Genomic DNA, 18380 nt, shown 5'->3' with positions numbered 1-18380 from the left:
ATATACTTAATTAGGATACAAGTCATCACTTAACTTTCTAACTAAAGGAAACAAAACAGGACAGAATGGAGTAGGCAAAAAAATTTCCATCTCGGCCAATCTGTTGGAAAGCCAAAAATTCCTACTCGGCCCCCAATGGGACGACCAGCAAAGCCCATTCTGTACCTGGGAGGGAGGGGGAGGGAGGAAGGGAAGGAGGGAAGGGAGGAAGCCCCGGGTCACACAGAAGAAGGGAATGGCAGGGCAAACAAAATTGGGGGGAGTCCCAGCCAGCCCCCAACCCCACCCCACCCCCGCTCCTTGCAGGCACGTTCACTTGGTCTCCTCTTCTGGGGCGGATCGACTCCTCCAGCCGCCCAGCAGCAGCACAAGCCTGCAAGAAGCACAAAGCAGCGTCAGTGGGGTTGCCCTGCTCCTCCTCCCTTTCCACTCCGGCAGCCCAGCAAGTGGGGATTGGGCAGGGGGCTGGGGGTTGAGGGGGGGGCAAGCCAGAGAATTCTGCTTGACCTCGGGCTCCCCACTGTGCAGCCACAGCATGGAGCAGGAGGGAGAGGAGGATTCTCTGGCCTGCCACCGGGCAGCACCAGGGGGCGCTACTGGGGCTGCGGGGGGCCCCCAGAGTCTCCCGGGCTCCTCTGCTGCTGCACCGGTTTGAAGAGGATAGAGGAGGGAGCGGAGGGGGGAGTGAGGCGTGGCTGCGGGAGTGGAGGGGGGGAGGAGCACACCCTCGGCAGGGGAGGGGGCGGATGCCTGGATGGGGCTTCCCCTGCCAGGGGAAGCCAGGCCGCTGGGGAAGGGGAGAAAGGTGGAAGGAGGAGGGAGCGCTCCCTGGCCAGCTGGTGGGAATGGAGGGAGGCGGTGACCTTGCCCTCCTGCTGGGGCCACACAGCCTCCCCGGACCCAAGGGAAGCCCAAGAATGGTTCCAAAGGGCCACTTGGGGGCAGGGTGGTGCTGTAGCCTCCTCCCACGGCCTGGCAGCAGAAGCTAGGGGAGGGGCTTCTGCACCCCAGAGGCGGGGCTTCTTTGGGCCAGGGGAGTGGAGCCTGCTTCCCCCTCACTCCTCAGACAGAACTGCACTTCCCTGCTGGATGTCTTCTTGTGGACAGATCTTGTGTCCACGCGGTTGGAGGAGGTCTTCTGGGAGGCCCCTGCGCTGCACGGTCTTTCCTGAACCTCCCTTCAGCTGCTGATCTTCAAGGGGAGAGCACGGGGCTGTTGTTCCTGGAAAGAGAGAAGGACATTGGTTCAGAGATTGGGGGTCTTCTCACACTCTCCCCCATGACACCACCAAGCACCAGGGACTCCTGGCAGAATATCCGTGTCCTCATTTCCCAGAGGGAAGAGAGAGATTTCCTCTTTCCCTTGGGCTACTTGTACAACTGGCCACAAGGTCCGAAGATGGCATTCCAACATGAGGGATGGCTGCCAAAATTCCTGCCCGCCCTTCCTGCAGCCCCAGCCTCCTCCCTAACCATCGGGGCCCCTTCAAGTGAAGCCCTGCCTTGGTCTACTCACCAGTCGGTCAGGTGGAGAGATCACCGTACTCTGGCGGGTGTCTCTTCTTCTTACAGCCCGCCCACAAGCGCCGAACGGCAGCCCGCAGCCCGTGCCGGGAGTGGAGGGAAAAGGCCTTCTTCACAATCTTCTCTGTCTTGCAGGCAACTCTCCCGACCTCGGGGTCATGGTCGCCAAGCAAGCTCTCCAGCGCTGGAGGGATGAAGGAGAAGGTTCAGAAATGGCATGAAGAGATCACCCCACACTTGGCCAAGCCCCACCATTTCCACACCAAGAGGGCGCAAGTCCTGACTCTTTCTCCCCTGAACTCTGGGAAACCCTACTGCTGAGCATCCCTGAGGATGCAACCGGGACCTTCCTTTGAGGGGACAGGTGGCCCATTCCAGCTCTGTGGTCCCTAAATCTAGGCCTCTCCCCTCACAGGAACTTCCCCTTCCCACCCAGAAACCCTCACTTACCAGCATGGAAGGTCTCTATGTTCCCTTCAGTGAGGATGCTGCCCTTTTTGTGGACCAGGTGACCTAAAAACAAGGGTGGAAGGAAATGGGACCACAGTTCAGGACCCTGCGCATGGACAGCCCACTTCCCATCATTCAGGAGAGGAAGTCCTCCCCTCTCTGCTCCCTCTGGGACTGACAGATTGAGCCATTCCTCCCGGGACTCTTACGTCACCTTGGAAGGAAATTAAGCCAAGAGACCTCGCTAACGCTCACTGGGCCAGTCCTCCTGGGGAGGGAACAGCTCCTGCCCCTCCACACCCTTCTGGCAGTGCCTTCCAAGAGAATGAACCTTTGCCCACCAAGACGACCCACTAAGGGAGACCCAAAAGTCTTGTTTCGCTTACCGATCAGCAGGGCAGCCGTTCTCCTCACTGAGGGCTGCTCGCTGTGGAAGAAGCCCAGGATCTTGGTGGCCTCCATCTCCACGGCGTCCTCTGTGCCGAGCTGCCGAATCTGGGATCAAGAGCAAAGACAAATCCCGAGTGAGCAAAGCATCGCCCAAAGGTCCTTGAGCCATTTGAGCCGAGGGATGGACAGGGAGGGGCTGCCCTTACCAGACGCTTGGCGATCTTGTGGAGCAGCTCCTGCAGGCTGTAAGAGTCCCGCGCCAGCAGCCTGCCCTCCAGGTGCCATAGGAGGGCTTCCGCCAGGAGGCTCAGATTGTCCTTCGCAGCCTGCCAAAAGAAAGACCGGATTGGGAGTGAAAAAGGCTGCCAAGGGATTCCAAGAAACCTCTTAGGGGGCTTCAAGGAGTAGGGCCTGGATGGGCCAAACCACAGCAGGACAGCTCGTGAATTCACCACTCCGTGAGGCTAACTCTGGGGCCTGCCACTGGGTGGCTGGACTTGGGAAGCCTAAACACCTTCGTAGGGGTGGCAGGAAGAAGTGGGCCCTCACCTGTGCTATCTCCAGGTCTTCATCCTCCACATGCATCAGCACCGCGATGAGGGTCGTGATGTTCTCCTCTGTACCCTTGTGGTGGTGGTGGCGGTGCTGCAGGAGATCCAGGTGGGTCCTCATGGCTGCCCTTCGGATCTTAGCCTCCTCCTACAAAGAAGAACAGGGCTTGTTATTAGGGAGGAATTCCTCACCTCCATAATTGATGAAGAGCTTGCATGGGTCTCTAGGGGGTTTCTGGTTTCCCTTCTCCAACCCAGTCGGTACCTGCAGGTTGGCCGGCCCTCATAGAGCCGGGGCGGAGGGCTGGCGTGCAAGTACTCACGTGGTGGAAGAGAGGGCGGCACAGGGCAGCCAGGACAGCATTCACCGTGGCCTGGTGTTCTGATGGACAGTGCCTCAGCCGCTCCATGAAGGCCAGGACCCCAAAGTGGCTTCCAGACTGGAGGTCCTGAGCCCTCCCAGGATCCCGGCACTAAAATCCTGGGCTTTCTTGGCCTAGGGAGGGAAAAGGTGGATCCTTGAAAACACATGCTAGTCCACCCGCTGCTAAACGCACCACAGAGCTGTCCGTGTTTGATGCTGCTTGGCCACCATCCACTGCCTTGGGGAGGAGATGACTCAAGCCATCCCAGAGGCACAAAGAGCGGGGAGAATGCGGCATTGGAGCACGTGGGGAATCAGGCTCCTACTGAGAGATGCATTCCTGTGCCTTCCCTTAAGGATTTCTCCTTCGTCCTGTGGCAAGGGTTCCACAGACTGAATCCACCCAACTGGAGAAATCTCCCCATCACACCTGGGGATGCCTAGGAGCACCAGCCTCAGGAAGGGCTCCCCAAAGAGAGGAGTCTCCATGCCTAGGGATGCTCCATGCCCAGGGATGTCACTCACCGCCTTCAGGGTGCCATAAATTTGGAGAAGTCCCCTTTCGCTCAGGTAGCAGATGTTCTGGCTGGGGTGGACTAGCCACGCTACCAGGAGCGTCCAGGTCTTCTCTAAGGCAGCAAAGTCTTGGTCTTTCAGGAGCAGCTAAAAGAGGGAAAGGAGGAAAACATCCATCAGCCTCTGGGGCCAGACCCTCCTCTCAGGGAAGCCCACCCTGAGGAAGACGCTGCTCACCTCCACAAAGAAGGCCACCTCTGCGAGGGAATGCTCTTCTGGATCTTTGTCCAGGCTGAAGAGGGAAGCCAGGTATGCCTTCAGCCTGGCCACTGTGGAGGACCGTGTCTGGAGGAGAGCCCTGCAAAACACCAAAAGACCCTGCTGAGTCCTGGGCGGAAGGTCCAGAAAGAGCAGACCTGACCCAAACCACACCAGCCCCCAGGCCTCCTGAGATATCTCCTATTCACTCCTACTTACCTCACCAAGAGGGCCACACCCTGGAGGCAGCTCTGCGGAGAGCACAGGGACTCCCAGCAGGTCTTCTCCGGGGTCACCTGTGCCACCCTCTCCAGCAGGGTCCGGACAATCTGCGCGGTCTCCCTGCAGAGAAGAGAAGGTTGCTGTCACCAAAGTGTGTGTTTCCTTGCGGGGTGGTGTAGTGTCAAGGGTGGAGGGACTGTGTTGGACCATGGGAGGGAGACCACAGGGGTGAAGTGACTTTCCCCACAGCTGGTTTTTTAACACTAAAGACGCATTTTAAGGCTCTCTGCAGAGCCAAGAGGGCTGCAAATTCTGGGGTCTCCCCTGTGGAGCTGAGGGAAGGGACCACCGTGCCAGAGTCACCCCAACAGGCCAGAAATGCTCCTCACCCATCAGAGTGGGACATGGGAGAAATGACCCTAGCCTGTCCTCGCAGAGTGCTGGGAGGAGGACTTGCTGGCCCCGCTTTCCCCACCGCCATGACTTACTCAGGAGGCAGGTCTTGGCTGTCTCGGTTCCCGACTCCCTTGGTGGTGTTCTGCAGGCCGGTGAGGATCTTGTTGACCAGGCCCACCAGGAGTTCGGGGAACCTCTCCTCCACCTCACCGGCATACTCCACACACCGGACGATGTCCCCGATCTTCTTTGTTGCTCTCCCCTGAGGAGAAGAGGAGGGTCAGGCCTCAGCACACAGTCCGAGGGACGGTTATGGGTCAGGAGAATCCCCAGGGCCAGGCCAGTGCCATGGGTGTCTGCACCCACATCTGGGCCTGGAGGGTGCTGCCTCTGGCTCAGGGTGCATGAGGTCAACTGGAAGGGAAAGACATCCACAAGGGGAAAGGGCAAGTCTCCAACTCCCGTGTGAACAGTGACTGCCATCTGATCCGCCATCCTGTGTAGTGCAGGAAAGGAGGGGCTGATGGGTGGAGTCAAGTCACCCTTGGTTTACACCCCTTACCTCTCCCAGATAGACCGAGGAGAAACAATCTGGGGCCAGCTGTCCTCTTCTTTCCTCTTTGTCGATGTTCTTGAGAGAGGAGAGGAGAGAGAAAAGCTGCTCCAAGAACTGTCCTGTTGGAGATGGCAGCCAGCTGAAGAAGAACACGGGCACCCAAAGAGATGCTAAACAAGGATCTCACCTCCCTTGGGAGGTGGCTGGCAGGGGAACTTCATCAGGCCAGAGATCTCCCAAGTCCAGCCTTTCGTTCCCCACTGAGAAGCCCTGGGAAGTGTTCAAAGGGGGCTTCGAGACAGGAGCCCTCCCCTGCTCCTTCTCCCCAACACCCGCTCATGCCAACAGCATGGGGGTCTCGGAGCTCCCTCTGCTAATAGCCAGCAATAGACTTGCTGGTGTCTGTCTTGCACCTGCTGTCAATCGGCTTCCTTGGGTGAACTCCCCCTCCAGAGTCCTCAGGGAGGAAGGTGGAGGAAACATCCCTCTGTGGGGCTCAGACATGGGGGAGCTGCCCCTGTCCCCTGCAGCCTTCTGCTTACTGTGCTAAAAGCCCCCCATAGGAACATAGGGAACTGCCATCTACTGAGTCAGACCATTGGTCTATCTAGCTCAGTATTGTCTTCACAGACTGGCAGCAGCTTCTCCAAGGTTACAGGCAGCAATCTCTCTCATCCCTATCTTGGAGATGCTGCCAGGGAGGGAACTTGAAACCTTCTGCTCTTCCCAGAGCGGCTTCATCCCCTAAGGGGAATCTCTTCCAGTGCTCACACATCAAGTCTCCCATTCATATGCAACCAGGGCAGACCCTGCTTAGCTATGGGGACAAGCCATGCTTGCTACCACAAGACCAGCTCTCCTCCCCCAGCTCCCTACTGGCTCCTAAGGCCCTTCAGCTGAGAGGAGGGTACCTACCTGGCCAAACTGGGGGTCGGTGGAGAGTCCCACACCTTGTCCTCGATGCTGCTGATCTCATGCATCGTGTCGTCCTCGTCCGTAGAGGAGCACTGGGGAGGAGAGAGAAGAGAAACGGGAGCGTTCCAGGGCTTGCGTTGACCTTGCGAGGCTTCTGAGAGGAACCAAGCCCAAGGGACAGTTGGGAAGACATCCGGCTCTAAAATAAGACGTGCCTCTTGGTAGACAAGGCATTTGGCATCTCTGCCCAGAAGAAAAGCCTTTCACCACATTTTTGCCCCCTTTCCAATGCCTCAGCTGCATTTCCTCCCATCCCACCAATCACAATCCCTCCCATCCTGCAGCATCTAGAACTAGAACCATTCCATGTTCTGTCTCCTGCTGGGGAACAGGGCACGCACACACACACACACACACACACACACACACACACACACAACCTAGAGCCCGTTCACATGAAAAAATGGATGATGAAATGGGTCATTTCTGACCTCTGCAGAGGACGAGTCTTCCACTGTGTAGGTGTTCATCATCATCTTCTTGATGAGCCACTTCTTTGGCTTCTGGACTCTGAGAGGAGAAAGGAGAGACATGGCATAAGAACATCAATGCATGCCAAGAGGCCTTGTGGATCAACCTATTTAGTTGGTTGTGAACCACTTGAGACCTGGTTACATGTGGCATCAAAATGTGTTTATTCAGAGAGAGAGAGAGAGAGAGAGAGAGAGAGAGAGAGAGAGAGAGAGAGAGAGAGATCTGGAGATTCAGAGGTTTCTTGGCTGTCATGGGTAATAGTCTTCAACTGGCTTCTCCTCCGTGAACATGTCTAATCAACCAAGGCTCCTGGGGAAGGTGATCCGCCTCTCTGATCCCTGGAGCGGCCCTTCAGCTGAGAAAGGTACCTGGGGGAACTGGTGGCATAGTCCCCTTCCGACCCCTCGTCCTCCACGCTGGCGGGTGGAGTCTCGGCCCCCGGGAAGGAAGAACTCTGTGAAGGAGAGAAGAGGGAGAATTGGCTGCTCTGGCCCTTGCATTGGCTTCCTAGGCTTCAGAAGGGAAATGGCCAGCCTGGCACCTTCCAGCGGTCATCACCGGGTGAGCTGAACGCAGGAAGTGGGCCGGAAGGGGATCGTCCCATTCTGGACACAACTCTTCCCGCTTTCCTGATTTTCAATTTTCTTAAAAACCACTTTGGAGCCCAGGCGTGCTGGCTGGAGGCGGGCGGGAGAGATGGCGAAAGAGCTCCTCTCTCGTGCCCGCCTTCCTTGCAGTGAGGTCGGTCGGGCTGATTTCAGGCCTTCGCGCACTCATGCAAATGTCAGAGGGGAAAGGCATCAACCGCCCCCCCCCCAAGACATGTTGCACTCCCTCACTCAGCTGGGGCCCCGATGGCTCTGGTGACTGGAAAAGACCACTTCCAGTCCACTTCATGCTTTCAGTCGGCTCCTTAGTGAGGACACTAAAGGCACGTGCAAAAGCATGCCAAAATGGGGTCTCCTTTCCTCTTTCTTTCCCAGTTCTTTCCCCTTTCCATTTAGTTCATTTCTCCTTGGTTTGGTTGAGTTTGCTTATTGTTTTGTATTTTTATTCATTCTTCATTTATTTGTCACTTTTTTTCAATGGTTGCCATTAAAGCAACAGGATGCTCAACCTTTAACTGTGAGATCTGGACCGGACGTCAAGGCCATGGCCGCCATCTCCTTGCGGCCATCTTCTTTAATCCGATCACCCCCACCGTGCCACCATTGGGATGCAGTGTTGTTAAGGGCATGGCTGTCCCTTTACCATAGCTTTAAGCAAACGACTGTCAGAAGATGGCCGCCCACCCGGCAGCATCAAAAACTGGGGCCATTCCACATGCTCTCTACTCCTGGCCAACACGGGGGACCCACACGCCCAACCCACAGTCCTTCCAAGGATGTTGAGGCTTCCTGACCTCTCCAAGGGATGGCTCTTGGTCAGCAGCATTGTTTTGCAGCCTCCTCAACACGGTGCTTGGCCTCTGGACGCTAAGAAAAGAAAGAAAGAAGACACATGAGATCAGAACACAAGTGCTTAGAAAGAGCTCTGCTTGATAAGATGGATGAGGCATGCAGCCCAACACCCTGTTTCCAGGAGTGGACAGCCAGATGCCTGCAGGAAGCCCACGGGCTGGGCATGGAGACACCTGTCTCCATGGAAACAATCCTCCATGCTGCTCGGAGCTTCTCTCCACCCTTGGCTTCTTGCTAAACTAACCACCTCCCCCCCAAAAAACTTGCATGGGCTCCTAAGGAAGGTCCTCTACTTCCATGAGCTATGGAGCTGCCCCTCCAGGTGAGAAAAGAGTACCTCGGGGAACTGACAAAGCTCTCCACGTCCAGCTCCTGATCCCTAGTGTTGTCTTCTGGGATCGTGGCCTCTTGGATGTTAGGACTCTGCAAATGAGACAAAGGTTTCCAATGTGTGTACTCACTCTGATCTTCCTAGGGCCTAGGATTCGTAGGGAGTTTTCCCCCTGACATTTTCTTTGAGTTCATTTTTATTTCTTTAAATTATTTTGATTTTTTTTAAGACAAAAAAACCTTATTAAAAAGCAACCATGTGTTCTAATTCTAACTGGTTGGGAGTGCCAGGGCACAGCCATCACATGCTTGTGGCCATTTGGTTTCATCCTATGTCCAACAATGAACCTCCATTGTGAGATGATCTACTGTGGTCAGCAAAATGGCCACCATCCTTCAAAAGGGCCATCAGAATCAGTTGGCTGCACTCTGGAGCTCTAGTCCAAAGACAGCATGACAGGTAGGTCTGTGAAATCTCTTTCTTTCCCTCCCAAAAACCAGCCATTAACAGAAACATCACTGCATGGGAGCTCCAGAATGGAATGCTAACTGCTTGTTGTCATTTCTTCTGCATTCCTTTCATGGGGAATGGAAACAAAGAGGAACGGGACCCACTGGCATCAATAGTTTGGCCCAGAGAGTCTTCTTGATCCCACCCCTTCATGTCCTCTTCTCTTCTCTCCTCTCCCCAGGAAACAGGGTTAGCACAGCCTTTCCAAGGGGAGAGAAAAGATGGGCCCCTGAGTCCGGAGTGAGGGCCATCCGTCCTGCTGTGGGCTGTTTTTACCTGAGGGGACCATGATTGTCTCTACAGAAATGCCTCTTCAGTCAAGAGACCTGGAAGATCTCTGCCAGGAAGACCCTCTCCTCTCCTGACCCATCTCAGGGTCTTGGGAGCCGTTTGACGCCTCAAATCCAAAGCACACAAACCCAGAAAGGTGGCCATTGGAAGGAGAGGCAGAGGGTTGCAGAATCCTTCCCTAGCCACGACGTTCCCACTGTACTCCTCTGGACAACATGCCTCACATGCCTTTCCCACTGTACTCCTCTGGCCAACATGCCTTACCTCACAAGACCATTCGGTGTCCACGGTCTGCAGAAACCATCCATCCTCCTCAACCGTGAAGACACTGCAGGAAGAAATACAATGGCATGAGTACCTCGGAGGAGCCTTGCTGGATCAGACCAAAGATGCATCTAGCCCAGCACTCTGCTTCCAATAGGGGACAGCCATCCGGCAGGCCTCCAGGAAGCTATCCTCTGTGCCCTTAAAGCTAACGGACATCACCACCACCATTCTTGGAAGAGTGAATGCTTCTACACAATGTATGAAGACGTTGTTTTTGTCTGCCCTGCACCTCTTGCCAGTCAGCGGCACTGGATCCATCCCAGATCCAGGCTGCCAGGGGGACAGAAAACCTTCCCTACACAAAAGTTCAAGAAGAAACTCTACCTCCTCGGGGAACTGATGGCATGTGCTTCTTCCAGGATCTCATTCCCAGTGTTGACCGTCTGAATCCTGGAGCCGTCCGAGAATGACTTCTGTGGATGAGAATGGAGAGAGGAATGGGTGCTCTGGTGCCCACTTGACCTTTCCAGGGCATCTGGGGTCCAAACGTCAACCCTCCTTCAAGAGGTCCTTCTTAACAGAGGAGCTTAAAGCAGGAGGTGGCTCCTTAGCACCTCAAAACCGTGTCTACCAACGTGTAACTGGGCTCAGAGAGGAACCAAACCCAAGAATCTACTGAACCTCAGAAACCAGCTTTCCGCCCATTCCTGGGCAGTCGGGTGAGATCATGGCTATTACACATCATCTGGAGTGGCAGGATCCCGAAGAAGAGTCAGGCCTCCTGCTACATGGGACACTGTGGTTTCTTTCATGGTGCCTTTAATTAAGGAAAGCCTAGCTAAGTTCTTCTCTTTGCTGGGCAGAGCTATTGGCCACTTGATGCTGCAGACCCGTGTTTTGAGGCCCTTTTCAATGACACCAGAAAGGGGGCCATGTGGAGCCAAGAAGTGGCAGGGGGGAAAGAGTGCACCATCTACCCCAAAGAAGACTTTCCCACTCTAGTTCCCCTCCAGACTGCTCCCTTCCTGGATGTGTTTTCTGCTTGGTAGTCCAGAACAAAATCAAAGTCTAGAACCCTGGGGGAGGGAGAGATTTGGGGCAGGAGAGCGGAATGAAGAAGCGAGGTTGGAAGATAGGTAGACACACCCCTCTTCCCTCTCAGCACTTCCCATCCCTAAAGTTCCCATGATGCTTCCTCCATAGCGAGGGTCTCCCACCTTTGCCTGAGTCACTTGTAGTTGAGCCCGGATTGTCACTCATCCCACCCACCCAAGTCACTGCTACTACCACTGCAAAGATCGATGCATATGGCTTTTCCGGACAAGTTCTCAAAGCATCCCTTCAACCTGCTAAGACTGGATCTCTACCACACGCCCTTCTTCAAGCTTGAAATGGGGTCTCTCCCACCCCCTCCCAGCCCTGCCATATACAGACTGGGTTTTCATCCCTTACCAGTGACCATTTGCTCGTTTTGGCCACGGAGCACTCTTCATATATCTCCTGTGGCTGGAAGTCACTGAGAGGGGAAAAGGACAAAAGACACAAGTGAGTGAGAGAGTGTGTCGAAGGAACCCGGAGTAGCCAGTTTCCAGCAGTGGGCAGGGGTGGAGGCAAGAACCCTCCAAGCTCCCTGCAACATAAGGGTTACTTACTTTCTTTATTTTATTTTATTTTATTTTATTTTATTTTATTTTATTTATATACCCTCCCAGCTCTCCACAACATAAAGGGCTTTCTTTCTTTCTTTCTTTCTTTCTTTCTTTCTTTCTTTCTTTCTTTCTTTCTTTCTTTCCTGATTCATTCATTCATTCATTCATTCATTGGATTTATATATATATGTATATACTGCCTACTTTTAAAACCTCTAAAACAGCTCAGCTCCCTTGGTTGGGGTTTGGAGAGCGGCTACTGGTCAGAGTAGAGCAATGGTCTGACTCAGCATCACCTGTTCCGAGGGGCTGCCACAACCCACTCCTCTGGCCCCCAGAGGGGCTTCCATCACTCCCCATCTCAACTGCTCCCTTTGCCCTGCAACCACTCAAGGAGGCACCAGCGGATCCAGCCCTGAAGGAGCAGCCAGCCACACCCTGGCTCCAGCCTCACGCTCTGGGTGGCTGCAGGGCTCACCTGGAATCCAGGCATTGAGAAATGGTGGGCCAGGCCCACCAGCCCATGGAGCCCCACAGCCCCTCAGTCCTCAGAGAGCAGACTAGGGGACCGATCCCCCCACCCCACCCATCCTCATTTGAAACCCTAGAGAGCAAATTGTGCACGAGAACCCTCCCCTGCCTCCTGTGCCTGAATCCCTGGATCCTCCCCCAAAACCCAGGTAGCTCAGACTGATTGGCTCTTCTCCTTTGGAACTCCCTTTGCCTGCCTTTGCTGTCATTCTCTGATGTCTTTCCCACATTCCAATAGTCAGAACATAGACTGGGTGCCCCTTGCAAACAGGGACCCCTTGGGGGTTGGGCTTATGAATGTTGGGGGTCATGACTTCTATGGCAGAGTATTCAGCAGCTATTTCACTCCCATTACAGCAGAAGTCAACAGGGTCTCAGGGGCAACAGCTTGTCCACGATAAGCAGGGAGATTCACACAAGGTTAAACTAATCTGCTTTATTCAGAAGTAGATGCTGAGAGGAAAAGACCTCTATCTGACTTCTGGCTACGTGTTGGTCAGAGAGAGACCTTTCGTGGTCGTCAGGGTTACTGGTGGCAAAGGCCGATGGCATCTGGAGCTGGATCTCCAACAATGAAACCCTGGCAGGGGCCATGTTTCTTGAGAGGGTCCCAAATCCAAGGTGCCATTAATCAAGAATGGGCCCAGATAACCCAGGAGGAACAGGAGGACGTACCTGAGAGGAGCCACAGGAGTAGCCCCATCAAGGCTGCCCACGCCGCGGAGTAAGGGGCATCCTTCTCCCATGTCCTGCCAAGGAGAGCTGGAGTGAGGATGGGCTGGGCCACTTCACACCCACCGGGGTCATTCCTAAGCAGCCAGTGGGGACTCCCATCCTAGATGTCTCATCAAACCGCTTTGAGAACTTTGGTGGTCTCTCCCCCCACCCCCATATTGGACCTCTTTGGGGCAGGGTGGTGAACCCTCCCTCTAAACCCCTTGCCGGAGGCCATGTTCAGCGCTCCCACATGGCCCCAAATGGACCAGATTTGGCGTGAGCCGCAGGGGAGACCGCAACGCCCTCCTGCCACCAGTCGAGTTCAGGGGCTCCCAGGGCAGCAGCGGAACCTCCAGCCCCATCAGGATCCATCTGAACCCCAGCGCCATGGCGACCAGGTCAACATACCAAGCCCTGGGATGCAGCTCAGCAACGGCCACTTTTTGAATCTAAACAAGTCCGTTGGCTACTACAGAGATGTATATTCCACTCTCCAACCCAAGTACTCAAAGTGGTTTACACAGAGAAATAAATCAAGAAGACCTGAATAAGATGGTCCCCTGTCTCCAAAGGGCTCTCCGTCCAAAAAGAAACATCAAGCAGATGCCAGCAACACCACCGGAGAGATGCTGTGCTGGGGATGGAGGGGACAAGTTGCTCTCCCCCTGCTAAATATGAGAGTATCAACACTTTGAAAGGTGTATCTTGGCTCAGTTAGCTGAACTCCCAGGGCCCAGTGGTGGGCATGGGGCACCAGGAGGCAGGGTTGCCAACTCTCTCACTAATACTGCTCCTGTGACTTCAGCAGAAGGCTGGCATGCAGATATCAAGCTGGTGATGCATTTCCCATCTCTTTGGGCTAAGCTGGTCAAGCTTTTGCTCAGAGCAGAGGAGCCAGGCCACATCAAGAGGGGGCAGTTCCCATCCTCCACAGAACCTGCGACTCCCCCTGGGCAGAAATAGCCCTTTCAGTCCTCCCTCCATCCCCCTCCTCAACATTTCATTTCTTTTACCCAAGAAGGACCAATGTTGTTTTTTTCAAGTCCCTCATATGGCCATCCTGCCCCTCTGAAGGGGGAAGCTGCAGGGAGCTCGGAGAGGCCAGGAACCCCTTCCCTTCCTCTGTGCAGGTGGCTCCACTCTGCACTTCCTTGCTGGATGAGGCACTAGAGGAGGGAGGGGGCTGATGGGGCTCTGACCCATCGATGGGGGGCTGCTGCTCCATGAAGACGCCGTGAAGATGGGCTGGGCCAGTCCCTTCCTGCCCTACAAGGTCAGCTCAAAGGGGCCAGGACAGTCTCACTTCCTAAATGTCTCCACCTGGACCCAAATCCAACCCCTGGGGGTCTCACCCGCTCCCACCAAACATTGAACCTATTTGGGGCTGGGTGCTGGACACTCACTCTGGACTCCTTGTCTGAGGCCATGTTCTGCGCTCCCTCACGACGAAAAGTGGACGGAAATTTGCCGTGAGCAGCAGGAGAGGCCAGAAAGTCTTCCTGCCAACGGTCGAGTCCAGAGAGACTGAAGGCAGCAGCGGAACCTCCAGCCCCATCAGGATCCGTTGCAACCGGTAAACACTCCCGGCTGCCCCCCCCCGCAACCGCCATGTTTGAATGTACACAAGGATGGCGGAACTCCCAGGCCCAGTGGTGGGCACGAGGCACTAGCAGGCAGGGTTGCCAACTCTCTACCTGCTCCTGCTCTTATGCTTTTAGAGGAAACCTGGCATATCGAAATTAAACTGGTGAAGATTTCCCCATCTCTTCATTTCCATTGCAGCAAAAGCTTCATCTGCTTAATCTTGGACTGTCAAGCTCTTTTTCAAGGCACAGGAGCCAGGCTAGCAAAAAGGTTGGCAACCCTGCAGGATCCAGACTGAAGTCCATCCCTGAGCACACATGGAAGGGGACAACAGGACCGTGCCTTTCCTCCAAGGGGCAGGAGGAATATTCTGAACATTTGGCCCCTCAGGTCTCCAAAGGGAGACTTCTCCACACCGGTGTTACAGGGCAATGAGAGGGGCCAGGACAGTGTCGCTTCCTAAATGTCTCCACCTTGACCCAAATCCAACCCCTGGGGGTCTCCCCCCCACCCCCTTCATCAAGAGGGGGCAATTCCCATCCTCCACAGAACCTGCGACGCCCACTTGGCAGAACATATAATCTCATGCAAAGCTAAAGGCAAGAAACCTTCCAAAACAAGGAGGGTATCATCACCATCTGACCAGAGAGAGAGAGAGAGAGAGAGAGAGACCCTGCAGGGGTGTTGCTGGATGCTTAAATGCTCCTGAGCCTGGGCCCTTTTGACCATCCAATCCAGTCATGCTCAGTTCCCAAAAATGACCAGTGTTGTTTTCTTCCAGTCCCTCATATTGCCATCCTGCCCCTTTGAAGGGGGAACTGCAGGGAGTTCGGAGAGGCCAGGAGCCCCTTCCCTTCCTCTGTGCAGGTGGCTCCACTTTGCACTTCCTTTCTTGATGAGGTCCTGGAGGAGGGAGGGGGCTGACAGGCCTCTGACCCATCCATGGGGGGCTGGTGCTCCATGAAGACCCAGTGAAGATGGGATGGGCTTGCACTTCCTGCCCACCTGGGTGAGCCCAAAGGGGCCAAGATAGTCTCAATTCCTAAATGTCTCTACCTGGACACAAATCCAACCCTGGGGGTCTCCCCCCCACCCCATTAACCTATATGGGGCATGTCGGTGGACACTCACTCTGGACTCCTTGCCCGAGGCCATGTTCTGTGCTCTCTCGCGGCCAAAATGGCAGCCTTTTTGCTGATCACAATGGAGGTTCATTGTTGGACATAGCATGAAACTCAATGTGCTCTGGCACTCCCAACCACAGTTAGAATTAGAACACCACTGTTTCTTTTTTAGGCTTGAAATGGCTTCACCTGCTCAAACTGGTCACGCTTTTGCTCAGAGCAGAGGAGCCAGGCCACATCAAGAGAGGGCAATTCCCATCCTCCACATATCCGGCAACTCCCATTTGGCAGAACTGGACATTTCTATCCTCTCTCCTTCTCCCCAACCCCATTCCATTAAATTTATATCTTACATTTAATTGAAAAATAGTGAATTCATATAATCCCATGCAAAGCTATAGAGGAAGAAGCCTTCCAAAACAAGGAGGTCGTCACCATCTGTCCAAAGTGGGAGAAGGAGAGAGAGCCTCGCAGCGGGGGTCTTGCAGGATGTTTAAAATCCTCCTGAGCCTGGGCCCTTTTGACCATCCATCCCAGTCATGCTCAGCCCCCAAGAATGACCAGTATTGTTTTCTTAAAGTTCCTAATATGGCCATCCTGCCCCTCTGAAGGGGGAACTGCAGGGAGTTCGGAGAGGCCAGGAGCTCCTTCCCCTGTTCTGTGCAGGAGGCTCCACTCTGTGCTTCCTCACTGGAAGAGGTCCTGGAGGAGGGAGGGGGCTGGTGGAGCTCTGAGCCATCCAAGACCAGAGGCGTATCTAGGGGAAATAGCGCCTGGGGCAAGCACTGAAATTGCGCCCCCTGTCCAAACATCTGACACCCATCTTTCAGATAACTTTACCATAATAACAGCTGAAAAATACAAGTCAAGCTTGTTAATCTTTTAATATCTCAAAAACTATTTAGCAGTGGATGTAGCCAGTCCAAAAATTGCTGGGAAACTACACATTTCAGTATGCTGCAGCTCATGAAATACCCAAATACTATGTGGAGGTATACTTGGAAAACTAAAGAGAAGTGCCTGTCTCATTCTCTACTATGCATTGTAGCATCACTATTAAATCAGTTTTTAAAATAAATGGAGAATTTGATTTTCCCCAGATACTCTGAAAATAATTTAAGGATATGCAGAGTAAACTGTGTCACTGCTTGGAATATATTCTAGTCTTTCAGAAAGACAGTTAAAATGAGAGAAAGAGAGCAAGAAACTCCCAGTGGGCCTTAATACTAAGGATTTCACACTGATTCAAAGACAAACTCACCATTAATAGCCATATTATTAAGACATTACATTTAACTCACTTATCACAAGAAGCAAAGTAAGAGCAAATGAATACAATCCTAGCTCATAAGCTTCAGCTCAGCATTCACAAGCCCCGATTCTCCATACATAGTGCCAAACTAAATATGTGTACAGTGACTTATATTATTATTATTATTATTTAAAAAATTACCTGTCGCCCCTTCGGGGGGCTTGGTAAAGGCCATTTGGGGTAAGCAAATGTTCCCCTCTATCCTCTAGCCTCTAGGGCCCCACAGGGACCATTTGAGCATGTGCAGTGGCCATTTATTAAAATAAATTTTGTTTTTAAAAAATGGCCACTGAAAACAAAATGGCCACAGCGCATGCTCAAATGGCCTCTGTGAGGCTTGGCATGACCTAGGGCCACAGAGAAGTCATTTGAGCATGTGCAGTGGCCATTTTGTTTTTGGTGGCCATTATTTATTGATTTTTAATTTTTAAAAATGGTGCCCCCCCTTCATGTGGCTTCCGGGGCACATGCCCAGCCTGACCCATGCTTGATACACCCCTGATGAAGACCCCGTGAAGAAGGGCTGGGCCAGTCCCTTCCTGCCCAACAGGATCAGCCCAAAGGGGCCAGGACAGTCTCACTTCCTAAATGTTTCTACCTGGACCCAAATCCAACCCCTGGGGGTCTCCCCCCCATCTCATTGACATATTTGGGGCATGTCCATGGACACTCACTCTGGACTCCTTGCCTGAGGCCATGTTCTGCACTCTCTCACGGCCAAAATGGGACGAAATTGGCCGTGAGCAGCAGGAGAGGCCAGAAAGTCCTCCTGCCAACGGTCGAGTCCGGAGAGTTTGAAGGCAGCAACGGAACCTCCAGCCCCATCAGGATCCATCAGAACCTCAGTGCCATGGCGACCGGTAAACACTCCCGGCCGGGGATCCCCACTCCAGCAACTGCCATATTTGAATCTAAACAAGGATGGCGGAACTCCCAGCCTCAGTGGTGGGCACAAGGCATCAAGAGGCAGGGTTGCCCACTCGTTAACTGGTCCGGCTCCTGTGACTTCAGCAGATGCCTGACATGCAGATCTTAAGCTAGTGAAGCAGTTTCCCATCTCCTTAGCCTAGAAATGGCTTCACCAGCTCAAACAGGTCACGCTTTTGCTCAGAGCAGAGGAGCCATGCCACATCAAGAGAGGCAATTCCCATCCTACACAGAACCTGCGACTCCCCCTTGGCAGAACTGGCCCTTTCTATCCTTCCTCCATCCCCCCTCCTCAACATTTCATTTCTTTTACCGAAGAATGACCAGTGTTGTTTTCTTCAAGTCCCTCATATGGCCATCCTGCCCCTCTGAAGGGGGAAGCTGCAGGTATCTCGGAGAGACCAGAAACCCCTTCCCTTCCTCTGTGCAGGTGGCTCCACTCTGCACTTCCTCGCTGGATAAGGTCCTGAAGGACGGAGGGGACTGATGGGGCTCTGACCCATCGATGGGGGGCTGCTGTTCCATGAAGACCCCGTGAAGATGGGCTGGACCAGTCCCTTCCTGCCCTACAAGGTCAGCCCAGAGGGGCCAGGACAGTCTAGCTTCCTAAATGTCTCCACCTTGACCCAAATCCAACCCCTGGGGGTCCCCCCCCACCCCCTTCATCAAGAGGGGGCAATTCCCATCCTCCACAGAACCTGCAACTCCCACTTGGCAGAATTCGCCATTTCTATCCTCCTTCCTCCCCCCCCCCGCATTCCATTAAATTGATATCTTCCTTTTAATTTAAAAATAATGGCTAACAAACAATAGAACTCATATAATCCCATGCAAAGCTACAGAGGAAAAAGCCTTCCAAAAAATGGAGGTCATCACCATCTATCCAAAGAGAAAGAGAGAGGGGGAGCTTCGCTGCAGGGGTGTTGCTGGATGCTTAAATGCTCCTGAGCCTGGGATCTTTTCACCATCCATTCCAGTCATGCTCAACTACCAAGAATGAC

General features: G+C 53.8%; 1 protein-coding gene and 1 long non-coding RNA gene across 2 annotated transcripts; both read right to left on the bottom strand.

Moving 5' to 3' along the window:
- Positions 1–229: 229 nt before the first annotated feature.
- Positions 230–3907, bottom strand: LOC128333193 (uncharacterized). The gene is made up of 8 exons (XM_053268385.1): positions 3805–3907; positions 3239–3411; positions 2914–3063; positions 2571–2690; positions 2361–2469; positions 1975–2037; positions 1517–1708; positions 230–1222 (listed from the first exon to the last, which is right to left on the bottom strand). The coding sequence occupies exons 2-7, from the start codon at positions 3323–3325 to the stop codon at positions 1524–1526; spliced, it is 714 nt and encodes a 237-aa protein (XP_053124360.1). The 5' UTR covers positions 3326–3411; positions 3805–3907; the 3' UTR covers positions 230–1222; positions 1517–1523.
- Positions 3908–8091: 4184 nt separating this feature from the next.
- On the bottom strand, positions 8092–9598 carry LOC128332734 (uncharacterized). Its single transcript, XR_008310747.1, has 3 exons — positions 9533–9598; positions 8474–8559; positions 8092–8151 (listed from the first exon to the last, which is right to left on the bottom strand). It is a non-coding gene; the product is annotated as an uncharacterized LOC128332734 (long non-coding RNA).
- Positions 9599–18380: the final 8782 nt, after the last annotated feature.

This window comes from Hemicordylus capensis, chromosome 7, assembly GCF_027244095.1.
Source record: "Hemicordylus capensis ecotype Gifberg chromosome 7, rHemCap1.1.pri, whole genome shotgun sequence".
Taxonomy (NCBI): domain Eukaryota; kingdom Metazoa; phylum Chordata; class Lepidosauria; order Squamata; family Cordylidae; genus Hemicordylus; species Hemicordylus capensis.
The sequence above is the reverse complement of the archived record's forward strand: the minus strand, read 5'-3'. Positions and strand labels throughout refer to the sequence as shown.